General features: G+C 36.7%; 1 protein-coding gene across 1 annotated transcript; it reads right to left on the reverse strand.

Moving 5' to 3' along the window:
• Positions 1-1,629: 1,629 nt before the first annotated feature.
• On the reverse strand, positions 1,630-22,478 carry wnt3a (wingless-type MMTV integration site family, member 3A). The gene is made up of 4 exons (XM_028021758.1): positions 22,014-22,478; positions 14,306-14,547; positions 5,815-6,080; positions 1,630-5,728 (listed from the first exon to the last, which is right to left on the reverse strand). The coding sequence occupies exons 1-4, from the start codon at positions 22,133-22,135 to the stop codon at positions 5,249-5,251; spliced, it is 1,110 nt and encodes a 369-aa protein (XP_027877559.1). The 5' UTR covers positions 22,136-22,478; the 3' UTR covers positions 1,630-5,248.
• Positions 22,479-24,946: the final 2,468 nt, after the last annotated feature.

A 24,946-nucleotide genomic window follows, 5' to 3' on the forward strand; every position in this document is an offset into this window, starting at 1 on the left:
AACCTGAACCACAGCAATAGTTTTCAAAGTTTTGTACTTGTCTCTGGCATGAAGAAGGATGTAAATGTTTTAGCATTTTTGTGAAAGTGCTGGAATGCGAAAGTGAGGATATACCCTGACAGACAACTTTAAACACTATTTATGTAGGGGGTGGCCAAGCTAGTATGTCCACATGAATGAGAGTGGAAGGGTATCACATTTTTTGCTACTTCCACTTCATGGGGGTATTTTGTGTATCAATCTTTCTGTGTGATAATGGGGTTAGATAGCAGTGAGACCTGGCCTTTAGTGGTGACGTTGCAGGGCTCAAAGACTATGAAGGGTCCGGTGGCTGAGCTGGAGAACTGGTAGGCTCTGTTTACTGGTAGGCTCAATCAGGTCTCTCTCTTTTTTTTAAACAAATATCTATCTTTTTCTAAACTCTTATAACTTATATGACTTTTTTCCCATATTTTGCTGATTTGCTGGCTGCAGCTGCAAGAAGATTTAGCTGCGCTGTTTCAAAAGTCTTTTTTGCTTATAAAATCTCAACAACGGCTAACCATTGACTCATTTTTTAATAACAATAACTATGATGACCATAATATATATTTTTGATGAGGTTAATATAAAGAGAGGAATTTCAATGATTTTAGTGGCTTGGAAATCAGTCTAAATCTTCTTGAATGGTATGAATTTGGTGGAGATTCTCTTCTGGCAAGGGAAGAGAATCTCTCTTGCTGGGAGAGCAAGGGAAGAGGGAGAGCAATCCCTTGGATGAGCAAGTTATTGTTCTTCCACTCCCTTACCTGAGAATCTTTTCTCTTCATCTCTTCACTAGAGAATCTTCATCTCTGATGAAGACTCTCCCAAATGTCAACAGTTTTCTACCTACGTTTACATTTGGCATCAGCAGAAAGAAAAGAGGGAATACATAGGATATTGCAAATGGTGTAGAACAAATGGAGGAACAATAAGATGAAAAGAATTTGGGTAGAAGGCCATCCAAAAATCAATCCAAAGGTAAACATGCTGCAACTAATGTTACAGGCTGAACTATTTGACTGCTTTACAAGACCCTAAATGTAACAAATATGTAAAAAGAGAAGTAACTGGTTGCTACCCACAGCTCTTCTCTTTGTTAAAGTGTAAGGAGCTGATTCCAAGTTGTTAAATGGCCCAGTCTTCCAAGCACAATAAGCCAGGGATTTCTTGTTCTACAAAATTCTAGTCTCCTTTTCACATTTCCTGTCACCTTCATGCACTTTACTTGGAAAAATGATCATTAGCAGTTCCATGTAGCCATTTAGTGGCTTCACTGTATGAGTTGTTTATCCAACAAACAAATTTAAACAAGAAAATAACAGAGATTTTTGAGAGATGTGGGTGTTAAGATCTCTTTCTGTCTTGTGTGTTTTTGGAGTAAAGAAATTGCATTATACTACAATATGCTAAAACAAATAAAGACATTTCTTCTCAGTGTCTGACCTTAATGCAGACTAAATATTTCCTGTATTAAAATCAGCTAACACTTATGTTTGCACTCATTGCTGAAGGACAAATCATTCTTTAGTGAGCAACTTCTGAAATCAAAACAAACCTAAAGAGGGGGTCATCTTTATCCACATTGACATAATATTTAGAAACAAGTCACAGAGTTCAGTCTTTTTTTATTTTTTATGTTACAGAGTTAGCTTTTAGAAATCTATTACAGGCACCAGGATCAACACCTGTCAGTGGAAAAAAAGATGAGGTAAAAAGGCTACAGAGTCACAACACTGCTTCAAAAACACATTTCTGCAAATATATACTTTTACTCACTAATATGTACAAGGCATGTAATAAATAATTATAAAAAAACATCAAATCTTAGAAATTCATAAAATCCGAGAACTAGTCTGTACAAAACTTTGGATTAAAGACTTAAAAAATTAGAACAGAGCCACATTCTCCACACAGCAGTAACCCACATACAAAGTGTATGGTAATGAATGTCATGATCAGTTTCAGAACATGCACTGATGGTGGCCGCTCTGTAATTGATTAGGAATGATTCAGAAGTAAAACCTATTATAACAGTTTATTAATATTTTCAGTTCGGTCACAGGCTGAACAAAAGCCTGAGACAAACAGTAGTATTACACTGTAAACATGTTTTGTTAAACATAATTTCCTATAGATTTTACACCTTTCACCACAGCAGAAAGACTAAATTCAGTGGCACAGTAACAACCCAGCTGTGTGTCCCGGTTTTCATTTCGGTATTCATAGGTCATCCCAGATAAATAAATATTATTCTGCATTTCTTCCTAAATCAAAGGAGATAGCCTCTATTAATCTGCTTTATAAAAGTCATGAGAAGTGAAACACAGTAAAATGCAACAAAACTCAAACAAAAAATGAACATAGACTTTTAGGAATAATAAAAATTAAACACAACATCTTACAAAATGTATTCAGAACAGGTAATACATTTGATGAAATGAGACAATAGAACTAAATATATAACTAAACAGGCAAGCCAAAAACTTAGCAAATTGAAAAAATTAAAGAAATATTTTGTTGTGTTATCTGAAATGTGTTGACACACTGTTTGTTTTTTTTAAACAGAATTGTGAAATGGTTGGCTCCCGATTTATTTAGCCCTTTATCAATTCGTACTTCCATTTCATATCCATGTGTCATTATTTAACAGTTTGTTTACCTCAAAAGTTATTTATTTTTAAAAGAAATTATGAAGCCCAATAATCACAGAGATGGACAAATTGTATTTATAATTTAATAAAATTAAAATAACATTTATGCAGTATTACAAATTAAGACACGTGATGAAACAAGTGTAACTTTTAAGTGTTCTCCTGCTGCTATACTACACTTATTGGTTTCAGAAAACCCAATTTCTTTACAGTAGACTATAAGAAGATCATGGGAAATTACTCTAAGTTTCAAAACTGATACATGTAGGCAAGGAAAGTACACAAAACATCCATTCACTAAAGTATGATTTGATAAAGGGGCAAATTGACCAAAACTTGATCCACTCTCTTATATGTCTTCTACTTTGCTGATTTATTTATTTTAAATGTATCTTTATTGAGTATTTGAATTCAGTCCTATATGATTGTGTTTTTCTGCATCTTGGCCACCTTGTTAAGACAATATTTAGTATGACACTGAACTGTCGGAAAATGAAAAAAACAAGCTCTATTCATCCTATTTAGTTAAATTTGTATTACTTTAAACAGGAATTTAGATAAAAAACAAAAAATTTTCACATTTTTACCAAACTACAATAAGCAGTTTTCTTTCACAGAAAGAATCAGTACATGCAAAGAATACACAAATCACACATGGATGAAGATGTATTCTATGTAAGTTAATAAACAAACATGACACAAACATGAACTCATGTTACCTTAGCAGCATTATAATGTGGAAGTATTGATAGCTTCAGTGATGCTGCTCATTGTTTAGTGTAGGGAACAGGAAGTCATTGCTCAGAATCATTACAAACAAAGGTTTTGGTCATTATTTTCCAACAACTGTAAAATATACTGCATAACAGAGCTTACATAGCTCGTAAATGAAAATGTTATTGTTATTTTTTTCCTAAAATGGCAGGAGAGTATCCTTCTGATTGAATGAAAATTAAAATAACAATTAAATCTGAACTTTACATAATAGGACAAAATCAATTCACAAATATCAGTGTTTTCCACATCAAAGACTTCGCTAATATTGTCAAACCCAGGGAGAGAAAGCTTCATATTTCTCAGCTGACCTTGCAGTCTTAGCTATAGATCTCTGATCATCCCATAAATATTTCTTCTCCTTGGATGTATGTGAAAGTATAGCTTTTTCTGAGAAATCTTTAAAAGAATATCTTGGGTTGGAGTTTGACTAAAATAAATGTCTTTCCTGCAGTAGATTATTTTTGCATCATGTTTATCAGCTAATGGCTAAAGTGAGAGGGGGCAAGACAAATAATTGGCATCTATCATCTTAAAACAACTTAAGTCTGAAAAGTCATAGCTTTATGGACCAGACTGTACATACTTCAAAATGTTCTCTAAAGACAAAGTTGTTATTTTCCACTGTCACAAAATATTTGCTCAGGATTAAGGATAGCTGCTAGGTTGACACCGGATGCAAGTAACTGTTGCCACATGGTTACTCAATAACAGAGATTGCTGCATTTGGGTAATTTCTACAATATTGATAAAATAAATTGTACTCACTTGATATGCAATGCCATTTTTTGAACAATGATTGGGTTTATGGTTTACAGAGAATGTTGTTTGCTACAAATATTCACTGCATGAAACTTTGGACATTCTTGGTTTAAAGGTGCAAACCGCAGCATTTCATGACCCACAACAGCGTTTTTAAAATTGGAGTTGTTTTAATATGGTAGAAGTTTGCTTTTTTTCATAGCCCCTTTTGGATGGATCATTAGATTTAGCCTTCTGCAGCATCTAATATGGATTTGGACTAATATAGATGCCAAAAAGAGATATGTACTGCAGGTAAGAAATTACCTCCTTATAGCTGTTACACAAAACCTTACTTAAAGCATCCTAAACTACATAAAACTACATATAATGGGTGAAATGCTCTGGTTTCAGCAGTATGTAGCTACTCTGGCTACTCTCAGATAATGTTTGCCATTTAAAAGAGATATTAACACATTAGCTTAAGGTTGTGAGGATGTGTAAACATGTTACAGCAAATAGCTACATTCACTGAGGTGCAAGTGCATTCTTACCTAAACATCAATAACACTACGAAACTATGATCATGTTAGTTCGCCCATAGGCAGAAACATACATATAAAAAATCAAAGAGGGGAATGCATGCTGTTGAGCATCTTGTAACTTAAAGTTGTTGTTTTGTTTGTCAAAATCAAAAGATGATTAAACATTGAGGGTAACAATGGCATTGCTGTTTAATTCTTAACAGAAATAGCTACTATTGACATGAAAGAGAAACACCAATATGGTGTTTATTAATTCGTCAGCAGTCCTTTGTTCCTACTTCAGCAGGAAAACCTTTTAAAACATAGACCATGAACTTATACAAGCATGGAAGTTCATGAAGGATGCTCTCAGTATGGATACATGTTCAACACTTTCAGCTGATTTGGGCAAAGACTAGCTCTGCGTAGCATCCCCAAATAGAACACACAGTCATTTGTGTGTGTTTACATGACACATGTTTCACAGGTAGAAACCTGTGAAACAATTCCAGATTCTTGAGAACCTCTACAAGTCTATTTGCAAGTGTGCACATCGTAGACTCTCACACACTCTTGACAGCTGACGTAGCAGCACCAGTGGAAAATACAGTGACACTTCTCCTTTCTCTTTTCAGTTCTGGTGTTGTGACCCCTGCCGCAGCACAGCAGGTCACAGCCGTCTATGCCGTGGGATGTTAGGTTGCAGATGCGATCCCGGGTGCCAAAGGAGCCTGTCTCTGGGTTGGGATCGCAGAAATTGGGTGAGCTTTCATAATAAACCAAATCACGCTCTGTGGGTGGTTTGAAGTAGTTGTACTTGGGTCTCAGCGTCTCTACCCAACCGCGGGACTCCTTGTGTTTCTCCACCACCATCTCAGACGCGCTGTCGTACTTGTCCTTCATGTAGTCACCGATGACTCGAAAGTCTGGCTGTGACCACCAGCATGTCTTGACTTCGCAGCTTCCTGAGAGACCATGGCACTTGCACTTCAGGAACATGTTGTCGTTGAGGGACTGTAGGTTTTTTTTTTTATAAAAAGTTAACAACACCTGACAGTAGAACAATAACACAATGCCACAGAATCTAAAGAATAACTGACCGTTCTTCCTGCCTCATTGTTGTGGCGATTCATTGCAGAGCGTGCATCTGGGCGGTTCTCCCTCGCGTCTGCAAACTCACGGGACACCATGCTTCCAAATTCCACATCCTCACTGCAGCCACCCCACTTCCATCCCTCTCCGGGGGGGCCCTTGTGACGTGTGTCGCAGCCGCAGATGGTGGCTGAACCATCAGCGCAAGCCCGGGTCACAGCAAAGGCAACCCCCGCTGAGGCGATGGCATGAACAAAAGCAGACTCTCGAGTAGCTACAAAGAGAATTTCAAGGATGTGTTTAGGATGGGTAAGAAAAACTCTTGTACACAAACTACAAAATAAAAAGCTAAAAATGGTCTCTTGATTAATGTTATTATGTTCAGGAATGAGCTATAATTAACAGTATTGTTTACCCCCTTGTCCACAGACATGGGTTCACTTTGTTTCTACTAATGTCAACATTAAATTAACTGCATATTAGGAGTCCTTTATTGTTGTCGGATTCATCTGTTTGTCATCCGTATACCGCTGTGTGACTTTGTTCAGCCCAGACATCAATCGTGCTGTCTCTAAATAAGGCTGGAAAGTCCTCCATGTCTGTGTTTGACATAGCTAACTGATGAGTCAGAGGGATCAGGATCTTCCACAGAGATGAGAGGAAAAGGCAGGCCTGACAGACCTATAATTAAGAGACTCAATTAAGCTTTTGAGAGGTTAGGAAACAACCTTGCACTGAAGGGACAATGTACAACATGGAGTTGAGTCTTTATTGACCAGGTGCCTAATTCGTTTGAAAAATAGAGTGCATAAAAATGAGGTAGAACTTGAAAAGGGAATGAAAACCAAAAGGTGTAAGTAAATTGGATATCGAGCAGTAAGCGGCGTATAAGACAGTTTATGCTGACATGTTTGAGTATGCGAGAGAGCTAGAGCGTATTTTAAGAAAGAGAGGGAGAACAAGCGAATGGAAGAAAAGAAAAAAAGAAGGCACATGTAGCTAAAGGCACCAGGAGCTCCTCCCTTGTAGCAGGTTCCAACCAGTTTGAGGACTAAAAGGCATTAAAACAGTGATGCAAGAAAAATGGTCTTCTTGAATCCTCCACCAGCCATTTCATACTTCAATGAAATGCATCCAAGGTTACTAAACATCAACAAACGTTTTTATTTTAATAACAAGCACTTCAAAATGAATTAAGCAAAAACTAAGTGCAGAGGTAGCTCACATCGTTTAATCCAACAGAGTAACAAGGGAACTATAATAAGCTATCAAACCAATACTTTTCTGAGGCTCAAAGTTGTTTACATTTTTTTTTTTACCACCAAGCTTTTCTCCAGAAAGTAACCGGAAAAGGTATGACTAGAGTAGTCATGCTAAAGCTTTTTATAACAAGTTCCACCTCAGTAAATAATGAGGTTTACTACTACAACCATTCTGACACTTTGGTTTTTATGCTGTATATTGGCACTGCTTAAGTTCAAGCATGCCATGTAGTGATGTGTTCCAGCTCTACTCATACATTGAATTTTCAAAGTTTAAAGTTGGGAGAATGAATAGGTCTCTATACACTGAGATTTAAATTTTGAAGGTCACAAGTTTCTCACCAAACATATAGCCTCAAAATTCAACGTGTCCAACATTTGATCACAGTGGCAGTAAAAAAAGACTGTGCTCAAATCTTTCACATTTGAAATTTATTGGTGTGAAACAACCTTAACTGAACTTGACAAACAATTTTTGTGCTTAAAATATTTTCAGCTTAGGAGAAGGATGTGATTTAATAATATCACTGATTGAAAACTGTCTTTCACCAAATCTTAGACAAGTCACAAATGACATGTTTTAAATCAGAAATATAAATTTAAATCATTAACGAACAGGCACACCTGATAGAGTCACATTGCAATACTTAATTTATACCAAAATGTTGGGAAACCATTTTATTAGAGGCTTTTACAGGGATAAATCTGTGGGAAATGTGGATTTTTACGCATTTAAGTCCAATAGACTTGGAGTGAAATGAAAAAATGTATACACTGTAAAAAAAGAAACATATCTAATTTACAGTAAAATACAGGCATCTGTGGTTGCCAGAATTATAACGTATTTATATGGTAAAATTCTGGCAAACACAGCTGCCTGTGTTTTATTGTAAGTTAGAGATGTTTTGTACTTTTTTACGGTGTAGACGTTAACAACTTGCCCCAGGATCTCTCGGTAAGTATAGAGTCTAAAAATATGTTTATAGTATGTGTCCAGAGTCATACATGTCTCTTTTATGAGCTTCTTAATTATAATATAAATACAAAAAGCATGAATAAGTTTGATTCTAAAAATGTCAGTAATATAAATATAATAAATTAAAAATGTGATGCTGGTAAATGCTTCTGAGGTGATAATTAAATCCTAACACTGCAGAGTCTCTATTTTTGCTCCAGGGCTTCATACTATTAAAGCAAAAAAAATTAAAAAAGTAAAAAAAAAACATCCTACTCCAAGCTATATTTTTTTGAGGTGTCATATTTGGTATCATGCTACCTTTTTAGTGCTGCAGTATGTCTGCAAGCCAAATGCACCTCCTGTTGTAGTGCTTACTTCGCCGGGAGATGTCCTTTCTTATGTAAGTTCAACAGCTTCTCTCTCTTTTACGACCAATTTAAGGACACTTTTTCTTGGACAATGCTTTTCAACCAAACTTTGCCAGATACCGGCAGGCCAAATAGTCCCTACAACCTGCTGGGGGGTTCAATCCCCTATTGTGCTGTCACAGTCACGCTGTGTTAGTCCCACAATGGACCCAGATATTTTATATGAAATTTGCCCTGGCTAGTGATTAGTGGGGACTAAGTTAAGTCATAGCAACAGAGAACTATGCATTGGCTGGACCCCGCTTGTCGGCAGACAGGGAAATCCCTATTCACATGGTTTAATAAAACAATCTAAAGGGCGTGTGAATGGGGAAAAGCACTTTTTCTCCTGCTTAATCTCATGGTTGAGAAGATATTGTGCTCTGAGCAGCACCCAGCGGGGAGCGGGGCTAAGGTCCCCCCATCAACTCCATTTACCACACCCCTTCTTTCTTTCTTGCCCAGAGTTAATGATATACTGATGTGCTCGCTTCCCTCCCCCAGCTTGATGAGACATACGTTCTGTGAAAAGCTAAGACCTTTTAGCTCATCCTAAATAGTTACACTTTCTCATCCTCAGGTCATAGGTCGTAACCCGTATCTCCTGACATCCTACTGGTTAATTTAGGAGGGATTTATTGATTTCCCTTATACTTCCTGGCTTGAATAATGCCAAGATAAAAAGAAAAAAAAATAGCATACCCCTTGAACTTTTTCTACAAACTTAATTTCTCTTGTGATTAAATATGATAGACCCACAAAAACTACCACATCATTTTGATGTGGAAGAAACATGATTCATAATTTGCAAAACTGCTAACAAATAATGCATCTGAAAAGTATGGGGTAAATTTCAGTTTTACGCCCTGTACGCTGACACCCATAAATAAGATCCCATGCAATTAAGTGCATTCAGAAATTAATAAACAATTAAATATGGTCAAATGGTCTGTGAAGGCATCAGACGTTTGTTAGAAAATACTAGAGAGGAAACAGGAACATGACGCCCCAAGAACACAGCAGACAGGTAAAGCATATGCTGCTGGAGAAGGTCAAAGCTTTGAGGATCATCTGAAAATGAAAAGGTATGGCCTGCACAGCAGGTAGAATGTGCACGCCATATGGAGAAGCTGTAGTCTTCAACATGATGGTCTTAGGTTCTATTCCTGGTCTTAGCCATTTGCTGCATGTTTTGTCCTTTTTAACCTCCCTGTTTTCTCTCCATGTTTTGCTTAGCAAAGACCACTAGTGCCTATATATATATATATATATATATATATATATATATATATATATATATATATATATATATATATATATATATCTCCTCTCTTGGGACCAAAATGTAACATTTTAGCTAACATGCAAAACATTATCTATGGCAAAACGAAAAAAAAAAAGTACTACTTCCACAATGATGGTGGCAGCATGATGCTGGGGGAACACGTTTTGCAGCAGGGGCAGGGAAGCTGGATGAGTTGAAAGAGAAGGTGGATGGAGCAAAAAGCATAGCAGTCAAGGAAGAAATCTGTTAGAGGAAGGGACAGGTTTACTCTGCGTTAGGATACAACAATAGGTACAAGGGAATATACTTTAACTTGTTGTATATAGTTAGAATCTTCTAGTCAAATTTCACGTCTAAATCGTGTGGAAAATCTGTGGCAACATTTGCTGTTCTATCCAATTTGACTGAGCTTGACTTTTTTTCACAAGAAGACTAACCAATAGTGTTCTAGACTCTAGTCTCTAGAGCCCTGTGACTATCGTTGTTGTACCCTGATGACTTTGTATTCATAATTCTGGCAGCAGATGGATTTAGAAAGCATTCCCTTTCACTTTGCATTTATGTTGTAGTTTGTGTCTTTTCATATAAAATCCCAAGAAAACACAACTAAGTTTCTTGGTTGTATGGTGACATTATGTGAAGAAGCTTAATGGGCTTAAATACTTTTGTAAGATGCAGTTTCTGTTTGCATAGGTCCCAACACCTGTGATATAGTTACTATCCACATTTTGAGGCACATTTGCACTCCCTAATTCCATCACATGACTCGCAAACAGAAGTGTGCATTTGCCCATACAGCAGGGAGGTGTTGTTCAGATAGCAAGAAAGGTCACAACAACTCTGGGATTGGTTGTAGAGACCAAGAACACCTGCACAGCTTTCTATTACCTTTCATCACAGGCAGATTCCAGCAGTGCATGTTTTGACACTTTAGTTAATGTAAATTAATGAGTGCTGACGCAGACATAGCCTGGAGGCAGGCCTTGTGATGTGGGGTGTGGCTATGGATAAAATCTTTGAGGTTTAGGCCACGTCTGAGAGAGAGTTCTAACAAGAATGTGTCTTATTGAAGGCAAGAGTTGCTTTCCTTTCCATTCATATGAGTGTGTGGTAACAGAAAGCTCTGCTCACACTGGGTAGGATCTTGTTGCGTTTAAGTAATTGTTTTCCATCATTTTTTGCTCCAACTTCAAAAATAATCTTTCTTTAAATACAAGCTTCCTGACTCTCTATGTTAAACTAACTCAAATGCTCATCATGACGATGATATCAGCACTGCCAGTCATGGGATGTAACTAAGTTTTTGAAGTAAATAAGGTGCATACTCTTCCTCACAAAAGAAAGGCCAAGAGGAAACTGAAAGACAACAGTCTGAATTGCAGACAAACAGACACCAGTGGGGACAATGGCTTCACTCCACAGACAAACACCAGCATCAATCAAATCCAATGAAATAGAAGCCCACTCTGACTAAAACCTATCAAAGGCCTGTGAGCCCCTGAGCCACTCTCCTCATCTTCAGACAAAGGCACTTAATCCAGCCACTTTGACCTCTCACATTATTACGGGCCCGGGTGACCTTAATCCAATCAAAATGATTTACTAAAGCCCAGTAGCGGCCTTCTCTTTCCAGTCAGTACCCCTGCAATTTAGAGTTGGGAGGGGAGGGCAATGGGAATGATGTGGTGGCATTTTGCACCACAATGGGGCTGGGATTGAGAACCCCTATCGTTAGCCACCTACTTGAGTTCAAGCCTCTTGTATCAACTGACTCAAGAGTTTATTAAAAGCAATTGCCCTAAGTGACCTCCAAACAGCCACATTTGCATCAGTCTTCAGCAAACTAGCTGCCAAGTTTAGATCTCCCACCCTCATCCACATTGCACACCATCCGGTGTACAATGCATTTTTTAATCCTATTTTAGAAAGCACAAGAAGCTACATAGAAGACAAAGAACATAAACTCCTCCAGTGCAGCTAGGAAGCTACAAAACAAATTTGAATTTAAATTTAGAAATGTTTATTGAAAACAACATGTCAAGCAGCATTTGTAACAACATCAGGCAAAGCATCAACTAACAGATGAGGTGTAGGTTACTTGTAATATAGCAGGAAATAGTTGCTTAGTGGAAACTAAGCTTTGTGCAGTAACACAATCAAACTATATCCCCTTGGGCATAGATGAAAAAAAAAGTTGTTCAGGAATTTATTTCATTTTAGTAAGCCATAATTATTATTTCATGTCAGCAAGTATCTTGCATTGCTGATTGTCCAAGTATAAGTCAAACATAAGTACATGCTGTCAAAAATGATTATCAAATGTTTTCGCATCTTCTCTTGTATGTGTGAATTTGCTAAATGGAAAACTACCACTTGTTTTCAATGTTCAGCTCTGAAATGGGAATAAAAAGTGAGTCATAAAATTTCTGTCTGGAACTATGCTCAAAGACACTAAAGTTAATCTTTTGTGAAGTTTAATTTTTGAAAATTGCCACAAGCAATGTAGGAAGAACAGCAAGCATGCTAAAAACGGTGCTTTGGTTAAATGGCACTAAACGTTATCTAAGGGAACGCATTACATCCACAGTGATACATGGTGGTGGCACTGTCATGCTATGGGATTGTTCTTTTTCAGCAGGGGCAGAAAAACTGGTCAGAGTTGATGAACCTCTTTATGGAGTCGAGTAGCTGCAAAATATTTGAGACTGTGGCAAAGGTCCATGAGCCGAAACAAAACTTATAATTGGCCCAATTTTATTGCAAATCTGTGGCAGCTATTTTTTAAGAAAAGTGGGGGAGATTTTAGACTGTAGACCTGATAGAGATATACCAAAAATCTTTCAGATTTCATTTCAGTGAATGGCAGTTCTGCAAAATGTATCTTTACAGAGGGTGAACACATCTGCATGACACTGTTTATTTTATTAAATTAACTTTTGTTGCAACTCATATTATTTCAAATTCTTTAAAGATTTATTGTAGATGGTGATGGCTACTGGGAGGAAATATCTCTTGTAGCGGACTTTTTCTAAGACAGTTTTGTGAAGAGGATGGTCATAACTTTCTTGATTTTATGCAAAATCCCTCTTTGCATCATCACCTCCAGTGGTTTCACAATCGCCCCCATAACAATACCAGGCTTCTTTATCAGTTTGTTGAGCCTTTTTAGGGCCCAGATTTTTTTTTTCAATATTTTGAAAGCTGTGAATTATTTTCCTTCCACTCCCCTACCATGCACCAGTTTGTGTTGCTGTATCACTTAAAATCATTGAGGTTTGTGGGTGTAAGTTCAAGTTCAAGGGGCATGATTAGTTTTGCAATGCCCTGTAAAGCTCATTGTGAAAAAAAAAAAAAAAAACTACAGAAAATTGCCATATTTTCGGGATGAAATTAAGCCAATGGAAGAAATATATTATTTAAAGCTTATTTTTACATGTGTATTTAATAATACATCATGTTTTCTTGACCCTCTTCACTTATTCTTTTCTGTTTTTGTTTGTCTGAATGCCTTAAAGCATGTGGTCTCATTTCCTGAATAGACAATTACATGCAATTCATCATATTCTGAAGTGAAAATGTATTTTAGAAAAACTGCATTATTCAGCTTGGTTCAGAATCTCATGTCCTTGGTGTATTTTAAGGAAAGTACAGCAATTGCAGGAGATCCCCTCCCAAAAAAAACTCAGACAAGACAGAACTAACTTGCTTCGGGCTAATTGTGTGCATCATTTCATGCATATAGGCCCCTCAGAGCTTGTTCTGTCTCAAGACTATTTAAACAAGGATTTGAATCAACATAATGAATGATGCACGCAGGGAATGCAGATTTTCAACTGCAAATATAAGACAAAGAGAGAACAGGACAGTTAATGAAAGAGTTAATCAGCTCAGAAAGACCATAAGTCACTTTTCTTTTCCTTTCTTTAAAGTAGTTTGGAGAACTAAAGACTTTTATATCAACTTTGCAAAGAGTGTAACACACTGAAACACAAACTGAAGCCACTGAAGTTGAACATCATTAATGTTTTGGCATACTCCACATCTACAACCTCACTCAAAATTAGACATGAGAAAAACAATTGATACCTTGATACTTTGAGTTCTTGATTAAGTCGTTATTTACATTTTTGTCTTTATCAACTGACAATGGAAGCCTGTCTATGTTGTGAGTAACACAGACACAACATAGACAAATTTTCTTTTTCTGGCTTTCTTATATTTATGTGTGTCATTGTGCTTGTGAAAGTTGTGCAAAGATACAAAAAAATCTTTCTCTGAAGGTTATTATATCTATCTTCATGTCTACATAACTATATTTTAAAGAAAATTTCTGAAAGATTCAGACTCTAGACTTGAAGAAGCATCTTGTAATACTACAAATCCCGATGTTGATAGTTGCAAGTGTTTTTTTTTTAATTTTTGTAAACTGTGTGCCGCTAGGCTAGACAACACATTAGTTACAACCTTAACCCAATATTACTAACCATGAGCCTAAAAGTACACATCTAACTTATGTATGAGACCATGAAACTTCAGTGAATGCAAGCCCATGAATCTGAATTCACATATGCATGCAGTACAGTTTACCTTTGTCCAAAACTGGCCCAAAGATGGCCAAGTTGTCATTGACTGTTGTGCAGTTCCAGCGCCGGCCTCTGAACTGGTGCTGACACTCTTGGATGCCGATCTTTACCCCCTCGGCCACACTGGGCATGATCTCAACGTAGTTCCTGCAGAAGCGCAGCTGCTTTGGCACCAGACCTGGTATGCTGGCACAAAGGATAGGTTGGGTACCTATTGATGAATACTGGTGGCCTACTGCTAGTGACCTACAAGCAGAGAGGAAGTCACAGTGTCAGTGCATTTTCATAATTATATCCTCTTATCCTATTTGTCTGAATCGATGTCTCACTACTGAACTGGGAGGTAATTTTCCTCTTTGTGCAGTGTAATCTTATGTCTGAGTTTATCTGATTGTGTGTGTTTATTTGTCATATCAAGTGCTACCATTAGGTTTCTATCCTTTATCCCTTCAACCACCCTTTCCAAAGACACCTGCCCTTCATGTGTATTGAAATTGTAGCCCTGCCACCACATTGTTTCTGTTTAAGATGAAAGTCTGCAACGTATCCAGAGGTCTTCATAGACCTTAAGCTGACAACTTGGAAAAACTACACCTTGTTATTAGCTGTCCGCACACTTAACAGGCTGTCAGCTTAGGGTAATAAGAGTGTAAACCCTACAATGAAACTTCAGAGACTGTATTAAGAGCAACGCAGACCCCCCTCCCACTCGTAGTTTTTCTCTTTGAGGAAGATGCTTTAAGAAACAAGTGTAAACTTGGCTCACTGATTACATCTCTGTGCCTTTACACCTTTATAATTCTCTCAATCTTTATTATCAGTGTCTATTTATTTCTATTACTCAGCATTTAAAGCACTGAGAAGTAAGGTGTACCGCTGTATAATAAAACACTTTTTTACAGACATTAACTTATTAGCCTTGCTACACATTTTAATATTGCTGGAGAACACATTTATTCTTCTTGTTAATTTTTCAATACACAATATTGAGCCCTGAAGCCATGGGGGATTTTGCACAAACTTTTCCCTGAGCAAATTTTTGCTAAACATACAATGAAATTATGAAGCTGCCACTTGTATGAACAATGTGTTAAAAAAGAGCATAGTTAAAAGAATGTCTGGCAAAAATACACCCAGAGTTGTCTAAATGTGGTTTCAAAACCAATTCAAGCTTAGGGCCAACCAACCTTGAATTGGACCTCTCCAAAAAAAAAGTTAATTTCAATATGTTTTCAGGGCTAGTAAAAGACTACTGACGGCCAACCTTAAACAGCCATCAAAAAATACATATGAACTCAAAATTATGCATACACCTGGCAAAATTGGAATTCAATTAATCTTTTAATTTGGAATTATATTAAAGAGGCCCAATGAGAATCCTGATGCGGATCTAGTATAGGATCTGTAGAGGGGGCTAAAGATTAGGGTGATGGTACTCAACGACTTGGTGGTCATCACCAGCTAAATCCTCCAAATACCAGTGGAGACAAGCAGTAGGCTGGTCAACAATGCAAAGGGTTTGAAAACTGTAGTACTGTTTTTTAAACTAAATACAAAATAACAATCTATTCTAAATAGCAGTTATTTTTAACAAAACTGGTGTCCTATTGCATCATTATCTTTTGAAAGATGCCTGTCTCATTTTCTATCAGAAAGAAAGTTGATGGTTCAATGAAAACTATTTTAGCACCCGCGGTATGAATAACTTCGGACCAAACTGAATGTCAATGAATGTCCAGTGAATGAAAGGTCGACATCATTGGGATTGTTTGTTGAAAAACACTTTAAATATCTGATTTCTGTTTTTACCTGATTAAATTGACTTGATTGAGTCTTTTATGAAATGTGAATATAGTTGTAGCTTGAATCAGTGTGAACTAAATCTCATTTGAAGTGTTTGCCTTAATATTTTCATCTTTGTTTCTTACTTTTTCAGAACTCAGATTTGTTTTCTTAATAGGGCAGGTTTTCACTTTCTTTCACAAGCGTCATTGCTCTTGGTGACCTCGATAAGATCTTACCTAGGCAGGTCAAATAAGATCTCTGCCCCCTCAGAGACATGGATTTGCTTCTCTTCTACGAATGTATCCCCAACACAGGTGAAGGTGTATTTAGCTGCTCATTTTCTGCTAACCTGCTCAGTGTTGTTCAGGGATTAATAACTGATCACAAGATTACCGGGTTCCTGACACAGCCCTGCAGGCAGAGTTATTTTTCTTCAAAATACCGACCAGATCTTCTCCTAAGAAGTCTTTGACTAATCTCAGTTCAACTTCCCTAAACATTTTAAAGTTGTCTTTCTATTTTTGAGAAATTGTGAATAATAAAGGATAAAGAAAAGAAATACCATATAAAAATCAGGTAAATCCAAGCATCTCATTGGTTCCAACAACCATGTCAGAAGGCCTGTGCAAACGGGCTTTTTACAAATGTTCTTTCTTGAAAAAGAACATTTCCTTCTTTCTACAGACATGAACAGAACATGTCTATGTAGTAATCTTTGAGACATACAGTAAGTCAGTGAGCAATGGCAAGTTGATGTTTATTCTAGACAAAATCACCTTTGTCTGCTGCAAGCATCAGTAAACAAGACGCTCCTGCTGAGTGAACTCTTTTTTGCCTTTGTGAATCTGTCTACCCTGCAGCTGATAGTTTCCAGCAGAGACCTGTAGAAACCAACTACTTGGGTTCCCTCTCACAAGATTTGTAGAAAACTACTTGTGACAAATAATCATTTTTATCATTGTGCACAAAACTTACCAGCACCTCAGTGGCTTTTTTCATGCAACATGTGATCGACTTTGATTTAAGGAACTAACAACCCTTCGATCTGTGCTTTAAAAGGCCATTGTGCATGAGCCTCTGCCGGATCTTAAACAATTACACACAAACTCACCTTGACTCAATGTGATGTGTTTCTGTCTCAGTGGAGAGACAGAAACACAAGTTGGTGCCATCCCTTCCTGTGTTAGGAAAGGGCTTATGAGAGGAGGCAGGGCATGTTCAAGTAGACATGATTTATGATTTTTTTTTCTTTTTGCAGAAAACTGTTGCATAAAGAGCAGTGTTGTTGGAGACCATCTCCAACAACCACTTAAGGCTAACTGCTGCTCTTCTGTGTGTTGTGTGGATTTTTGGTATTTATTGTGTGGTCTTTACTTTAATCTCTCTAATTCCTCAGGGGAAAAAAAGTCAATTCATCTTGTTGGAGCTGCTGTTGAGCAGAGAGCAGGACTTTCAGTGTATTGAGTAAAAAAAAAGCCATGGCTAATGTACGGAAAACTGTTTAGCTTAAAGAAAAACATATATGGGATGTATTTCTTTGCACTCTGAATAGATTTTCCCCTCTAATCTAAGTGTAACCAGCGCATGTTTAATGCATATTTCAGCAAGCCCAAGCAAGGTGCCTCAGAATTACCACTTTACTCGTGGGCCCTGGGGCCTTGGAGTCGACTTTGACATCAAGAGAATATGTTTGGGAGAAGGAATGTGTGGCAAGCTTTCACCTCCAGGTATTTATCTTCTAAGGTGGGGTGGACTAGAGAAGGATGGTGGGAGGGCGGCGAGTGCAGCCAGGCTATGTCATGGCAGGTCGGGAATAGGCAGACATGAACCCGCCTTAGCACAGGTCTGCAACGCCATATACTACTATGGGCACAAAGGCTATGTCTGAAGGCCACATGAAAATTCTGCAGCGTCTGCCAGCAATAACTCCCCCTTTACCTTAAATTGAAGACATGGCTTTCACATATCTTGCACATTTGTTTGCAAACAGAGAGCAAATGTTAGTCAAAAGGAACTGAGTTATTTCAGCTGAGGCTAATGTAAAAAATGAAAGATAAAGTTTTACAGAATTACTACACGTGCTCCTTTGTCAGTAAGTCAGAGTTTTGTTTATTTTGGTGGGAGGAACTCAGCCAATCAGATCATGTGTTTGCCTGGCTCTGTGTTGGTTTTGCAGTTGCTTTCTCCAAACTCTAAATTTACACACAGATTTTTCCACTTACAACATGATTTCAACTGTACAGAGTGGAAACGTGCCAACCAAGGTTTTTTCTTTCAAAGTAGGGAATGGAAAAAAATTATTTAAAGAAATGATTACAAAAAAATTTGATGACAAATTTGATCAAAATCAAATATGCTGGAAGATAGGAATGATTAGAGCTTTCCTCCTTTTTTCCCATCTATCCACCCAGTGGGCTCAGTGTTATGTCAGGATTTCCTTCCAGCTGAGTGTGTAATTAGTTTCTCATCAGCCTTAACACCAGGGGACCCATTAATGGAAGTAGATTAGGGTCCACCCATTTTTAAAGCATCGCCAAATATTAAATGATTTATTGAAACCTGGACATCTTTTGTTATTGTTGCTCTACTGTACAAAACCTGCTATGATGATGGATGTATTTTAACAGACGTGACATCAGCTCTCATTGCCTGATGGCATAAAAATAAACAGAGTGGAAAATGTTATACCGAAGTGGGGTGTTTAGGATATGGTACACAGTTTAAGCTGAATGGCAAAACCTGTCCCTAGGATGAATATTTTCACCGTACACTGAGTTTGATTAAAATTTTATGGTTTCACAGAGATTTGTGACAAAAATATATAATATCAGCGACTTTCACTTAAAACATGCTAATAGTTTTAGAACTGGATCACCTTAAGGACAGTGAGTGGCAGCAGTTTCTCAATTTCCACACTATGACTCTTTGTATTTTTCTCTCTTGAATTAGGATTTTCTAATTCAGCTGATCAGCAGTGTTCAGCAACAGGTGTGGGAGAGAAAACAACAAGCTAACACTGATTCTAACAGTGATTACTCCAGCCCTTTCTCTGGCGTTTGAATAAAAGGACTCTAAACAGCAGAAACAGTATGCAGCAGTTTTTTTCTGCTTTGAAACTTTTTAAAGCCTTGCTTTATCTTCATACCAGTTAATGGCACAAATCTAGATAGATTTTTACCTGCATAATACATAAATAATATTTTACAAGGCTAAAAATGCAAATACCCCAAGACCCAACTATGTGAAACAAAATAAGTCAAAAATAAAGGCACAAAACCATCACATTAATTACAGAATTGGGACAGGATAATGTAATTGTTCTTTCTCAAGGAAATGCTTTGCTATTTTTCATGACCTGTCAGCATATCCACATGTTGACTCGTCATACAGAGAAGGGTGATTATTTTTTAGTTACCTTAAAAGTGTCATGTGAGCATTCAAAAATATGTTTAGAATTCAAGTATTATTTGAAATTCTCAAAGTTTATTGTATTAGGTTTTTTTTTCCTGAGCATGATGGAACCTGATGACCTTCTTATCCAAGATCCTAATCACCTGATTATACATCATTATCAACTGGAGTAATAGTTCTTGCACAAATGGAGCCTGGGACAAGCCTTTACTCTTGAAACACCAGAAATACAAGAAAACATAAACCTTTTCCCACCACTCTTTTCATTTTTTTGTAAATAAATGCTTCGAATCACGAATTGTTTTTTATTTCTTTTTAAAAATTCTGATTTGGTCCAAACTCACAGAGGGTTCGGTTTTATTTTTTTTGATTTTATAGTCCATGCCACTCTTGATCTAGTGTGGTGAGACAGAATAGAAAGCAACACTGCTTTAAGCACTACCAATGGTTAAACAGTAATTTAAAGAAGTGAAAAAAATCAATAAATGGCTAAAATTATTTGCAGTAAAAAATCTTAATTAGTCTAAACAGATGCATCCTGGAAGTTTCAATCCTGCTTTATAAATTCACCTGCAGTGATTCAAATGCAGGTCAAATATTTAGTCTGTCATATGTCAGACTACTGAAAAACTGCAGGAGTTGCAAAAACTGCATTATATCCTGAAAAATTACCTTGACTGTGAGACATTACAGACTACACAGTGAAACTGGATCACATGAGAAGTAAGTGACCTCCCAATGATATAAACATACTGACAACATCTTTGAAATGGACTAAGAAGCATTAACACTGTTTTATTTATGTAGTGTCAAATCTTGGTATATTTTACTATTATTTATGTGAAATATGGTTATTTTTACATAACTACAAACATTCTTTATATTTACTACATAAGAATTGTAGAGTGTCTTTACAGCAATGTCTTGTATCAATCTCAATGAAAAATTCTATTCTATTCTATTCTAACATGAAGTTGGTTAACATGCTTATAAATCTAATTTAGTGGAAATGATTGAGTTTGATGCATTAAATAAATAGAGTAAAAAAAAAGATTTTCAGTATTTGACATGCCCATCACCAAACAGAGACAATTAAGAGAAATTTGATTGACTGATTGATTGATTGATTAATTGATTGATTGATTGATCGGTGCATCTCTTGTTTTATTGTTGACAAATATCCCTCAAAGCCATCCATTGGTTTCACATTATATCTAACGAAGCACTGCAGTTGTGCAAATGAGACAAGAAGGATTGATTTTACAGTAGGAGTCAATTAAGAGGAAAGACAAGAAAAACAGCAAAAGATGGACTTAAAAATTTTCTTCAGCTGTCTTAAGCTGAAGAGCCACCTGATACACACAGGTCTGTGTGTACGTTTGTTTTTAGAAGCATTGACTTTATCCTGATTAAATAATTGTTAATTACATGTTTTGTAGGGAACAACCCATGTTCATGTACAGTACAGACCAAAAGTTTCGACACACAGTTGTGTCCAAACTTTTGGTCTGTACTGTACGTTTGAATCGAGACCCAAATTTAAGCAGGGGATTCAATGTCTGCCAGTGCCACATTAATGACCTCCTCTTCACCCCCAGCCCCCAAAATAAAAACTGGATAAACATAAACCCATGTTGTTCTCTGACAATCAAATTCTCACACAAATACAGGACAATGTTTTCAGAATTAGAATTGATTGGAAATGTCAATAGAAATGTAAATTTTTGTCAACTCATGTTTATTTTAGCCGCTCCAATGGCAAAGTGGGCAAAGGCCAGCGCTATATCTTGCAGGCCCCTACACTGAAACCTACTTGCCAGGACAGTTTTTAATTTGCAAATTTTTATTTATTATTTTTTATAGGAGTATATCTTCAGGACACAAGAGGACAAGTCTACGAGTTGTAACATTTATTTGTTTACTTATTAACTAATTTATATATATATATATATATATATATATATATATATATATATATATATATATATATATATATATATATATATATGTGTGTGTATTTGCTAGTTGTTCACTCACTAGTTGCTCTGCACCACATCTTTAGTGACAGCATAATAAAACTCCCAAAATGTTGTTTTGGGTTTTTGTTTTAGTGTGCCAATGAACCACCATCTGCCTCCCCCAGTTTTAAAACTTTCTGGACACGCACCTGGTTAGTTTCAACACATTTCCATGATGAGTTAGATTAAAAAACAACAACAACAACAACAAATAAAAAATAAATAAACAGAATTAATAACGAATTATGAATAACAAAGTCAACAAGAGCATTCATTGCGGGCTATTTAAATCTGCTTAAGGTGAAGCTGACGGATCATTACTGTGCGTAAGAGTCCAGCTGCTGTCAGAAAACAAACTGAAACTACAACCGCTCAAACTGTCGCACATGGATCGAGGACCATCAGACGCTTCTCAGCATTTCAACAAAAAATAAAAATAAAAAATCACGTCGCCGTTCGTTTACGGTAGCTATATAAAAAAATGAAGATAAAGCTTACCACCAGATGGGATAGCTTGCTATGACATGCGTAAGCCCACACAGCAGCAGGAAACATCCAAGGTATATCATCCTTAAAGTTTCGCAAAACCTCTTCAGCAGAACGCCAACATGCGCGCTCATCCGCGCACCAGAACTGAACTGAAGAGTGAAGCAAAAAAAAAAAAAAAAAAAAGAAAGAAAGAAAATAACTACTGGCTGGTGGATTTTTATTTCAATCTTGAAACAACCGCACGAAAAAAAAAAGAGTCTTTCAATCTATCGCGAGTGCTGGTGGCAGAACTGAGGAGCCAAATATTAAAAGTTAAAAGCCGTTTGCTTTTTTGTTAAGGACCCAATCAGCAGGTATTGCCAAAGGGGAAATTCTGATGATATGTTCCTTCTGTTGCTTTGTCAGCCGGAATGAGCTAATTTTAAGATGTGTTTTAGTGCTCACTGAGAATTGCTGGCATTAGCATGCAGTGTGTGTGATATATAATGTTGTTTAAAGGAGAGAGGGAGGGTCCTCTGGATTTTAAATAGACATCGGAACCCCTGTGGATTGCGTAGCTATAACAACCTGTCCGGATTTCACTCCCTGGCTTGAAGCTTCTAAAATGCAGAAATAGATATGTGTGAATTGCTCGGGAGTCATTATTAGGGAGCCCCAGTCCTCTAATTGTTCCTGTTTGTCTTGAATGTAAAATGAGAAGTTGAGAACTTTTTCAAGATTTTCCGCAATGCCCCCTTCTCATTTATTCAAGAGGCATTGACATCTTTATGATTGATATGTGAAACGGGACAAGGTTTAAAGTCACACACTATTATTCCTTTTATATTACCTTATTTTTTCAGTTTAATTAACAGAAATGTACGGAAAAGTTGTTGAATCTAAATCGGTGCAGACATGCGTTTTATAGACTGATGACTGATTTAATGATAGGCGGGCCGGTCTCTTTGTAGGCGCTGGTGCTTTTCTTCATATAAAAATAAATGTCCTATTACGCAACAGAAGGGAATGTACATATTTAATAGATCAAATAAAATATATTTTATTACTGTTCCTGTATTTTTAATGCGTCTTAGGTAACTTTTTATTTGAGCAAAGACATAATGGTCATACTAATGTGCCCATATATTGATGATAGATTCAACAGTTTATCTGAAATTTGTTAACTGAAAAACGAAACATTCTTTTAAAGGTTTATGTCGGGAAACTCTCAGAACTGATGGATTCTGGATAATTAAGGTTTGAACCAGAATTATTTGGGAATTTCAGCGAAATATATTTTCTTGTTTTACAAAAAATTTTGTAATACTCTGGAAATATATGAAATATGAGGACTGATTAAATATCTGTTTGTATACATGCTCATAGTTACACTTTACTTGATCCGCATCTAGAGTAAAAAGGCTCAAACTTTTTCACAATACCTGGGCAGTCATATTGTCACAGTTAGGCTTAGTCATCCGGAGTTTTATTTATTTATTTATTCATTGGCCTTATTACTATAGAACGAAGAAGTGGTTATCTGTCATTGACCTGTTTTTTTTATTATTATTTTGTAATTTAATTTTCACTGCTTATTTTTTACTTCTCAGCTGAGCAGCAAACCAAGTTTTCCTGCGCTGTAAAATGTATCTGGACTGTAAGTACATTTTTTTTCTTTAAGATTTACAGTTCATGCATGTTTGATCCCCTCACGGTATGTTTGTCACAGTCAGCAAACTGGTCAAGTTTATTCTATTTGATGCACTGAAATAAAAATTATAGCTACTCATTTCCTTTAATTGTTGATTATATCTTTGTTCCACCAAGTCTTATTTCCACTATTCAACTACTCTCTAATTTAACAGAAGTTTTCAATTAAAAAAAATCTTGATATTGATTCGCCTGGGACAGGAAAGTCCTGGTGAGGCCCACAGATGTCCAGACGTCTCAACAGGTGGAGTGAGTCTGGATGCTACTGCCATCTGGTGGGCAATCCTACACATAGCAAAACAGTTTTTTAAGGCTCCTAGTTTGAAATAACTTCTGCAATTCTGAAATATTTCCTCTTTTGCTGGTTTATGATTCTGTTACTTCACGAAAAAAACAATAGGTATATGTTTTACATATAAACATCATTGAGTTGTGCAGATTGTTGATTTTTTGCATTGGAGTTGCTTGTGAATCACCATTACACTCCTGAACTCCAATCAGCAGAGAATTGATGGGAAGATGGACGGAGTTTGCCAATCTTGGTTTTCATTTTAAAATCAGGCACTTCTTTGTGTTGGTCTGTCACATGAAACTTCAATAAAATACACTAACATTTGTGGTTTTAACATGACAAAATCTAAAAAAAAGTTGAAGGCATAGAAATAGTTTTGCAAGAAACTGTTAGTGAAAAAAAACCTGCTACATAATCAGGGTATACGAGAAATAGTGATGGGTGCAAATCAGAAAGTGAGTACCTCAACTAAGTGTATTTTCTTCCATTTAAACACCCCCCAGGGCAAATTAAATTGAATAAGAACAATCTCGTGCAGTAGTTACTGCACATTCCTGTGGGATATAAGAAGTTGGGTTTTCCGCCACCCTTTTTTGTCATATTTAGTTACCGAATTAGCAGGTTTTAGAAATGTATTCATTTAAAAAAAAAAACTGGCTTTCACACCTCGCTCCCTGCATTCCGTCCTTTCAGCTCACCTTCACTGAGAAAACAGGAGAACATCAAGTCTCCTCTGTGTGGCCACATGACCTCACGGGGACACTGATGTCATTTAGTGGTGGCCAACCAGCACGTCTTGTCATTTCACTGCACCACTGCCCTCAGTGAGACGCCCTCTGTTTGACATTAAACAGCCTCAATAACATCATGCGGTACAAAAATATTGAACAAATCACATTTTCATTACTTCACTCGGTTCTCCATGAATAATTTCCTGACGTGTTAGTAAGCTGTTAATACT

Source organism: Xiphophorus couchianus, chromosome 6 (genome assembly GCF_001444195.1).
Source record: "Xiphophorus couchianus chromosome 6, X_couchianus-1.0, whole genome shotgun sequence".
NCBI lineage: Eukaryota > Metazoa > Chordata > Actinopteri > Cyprinodontiformes > Poeciliidae > Xiphophorus > Xiphophorus couchianus.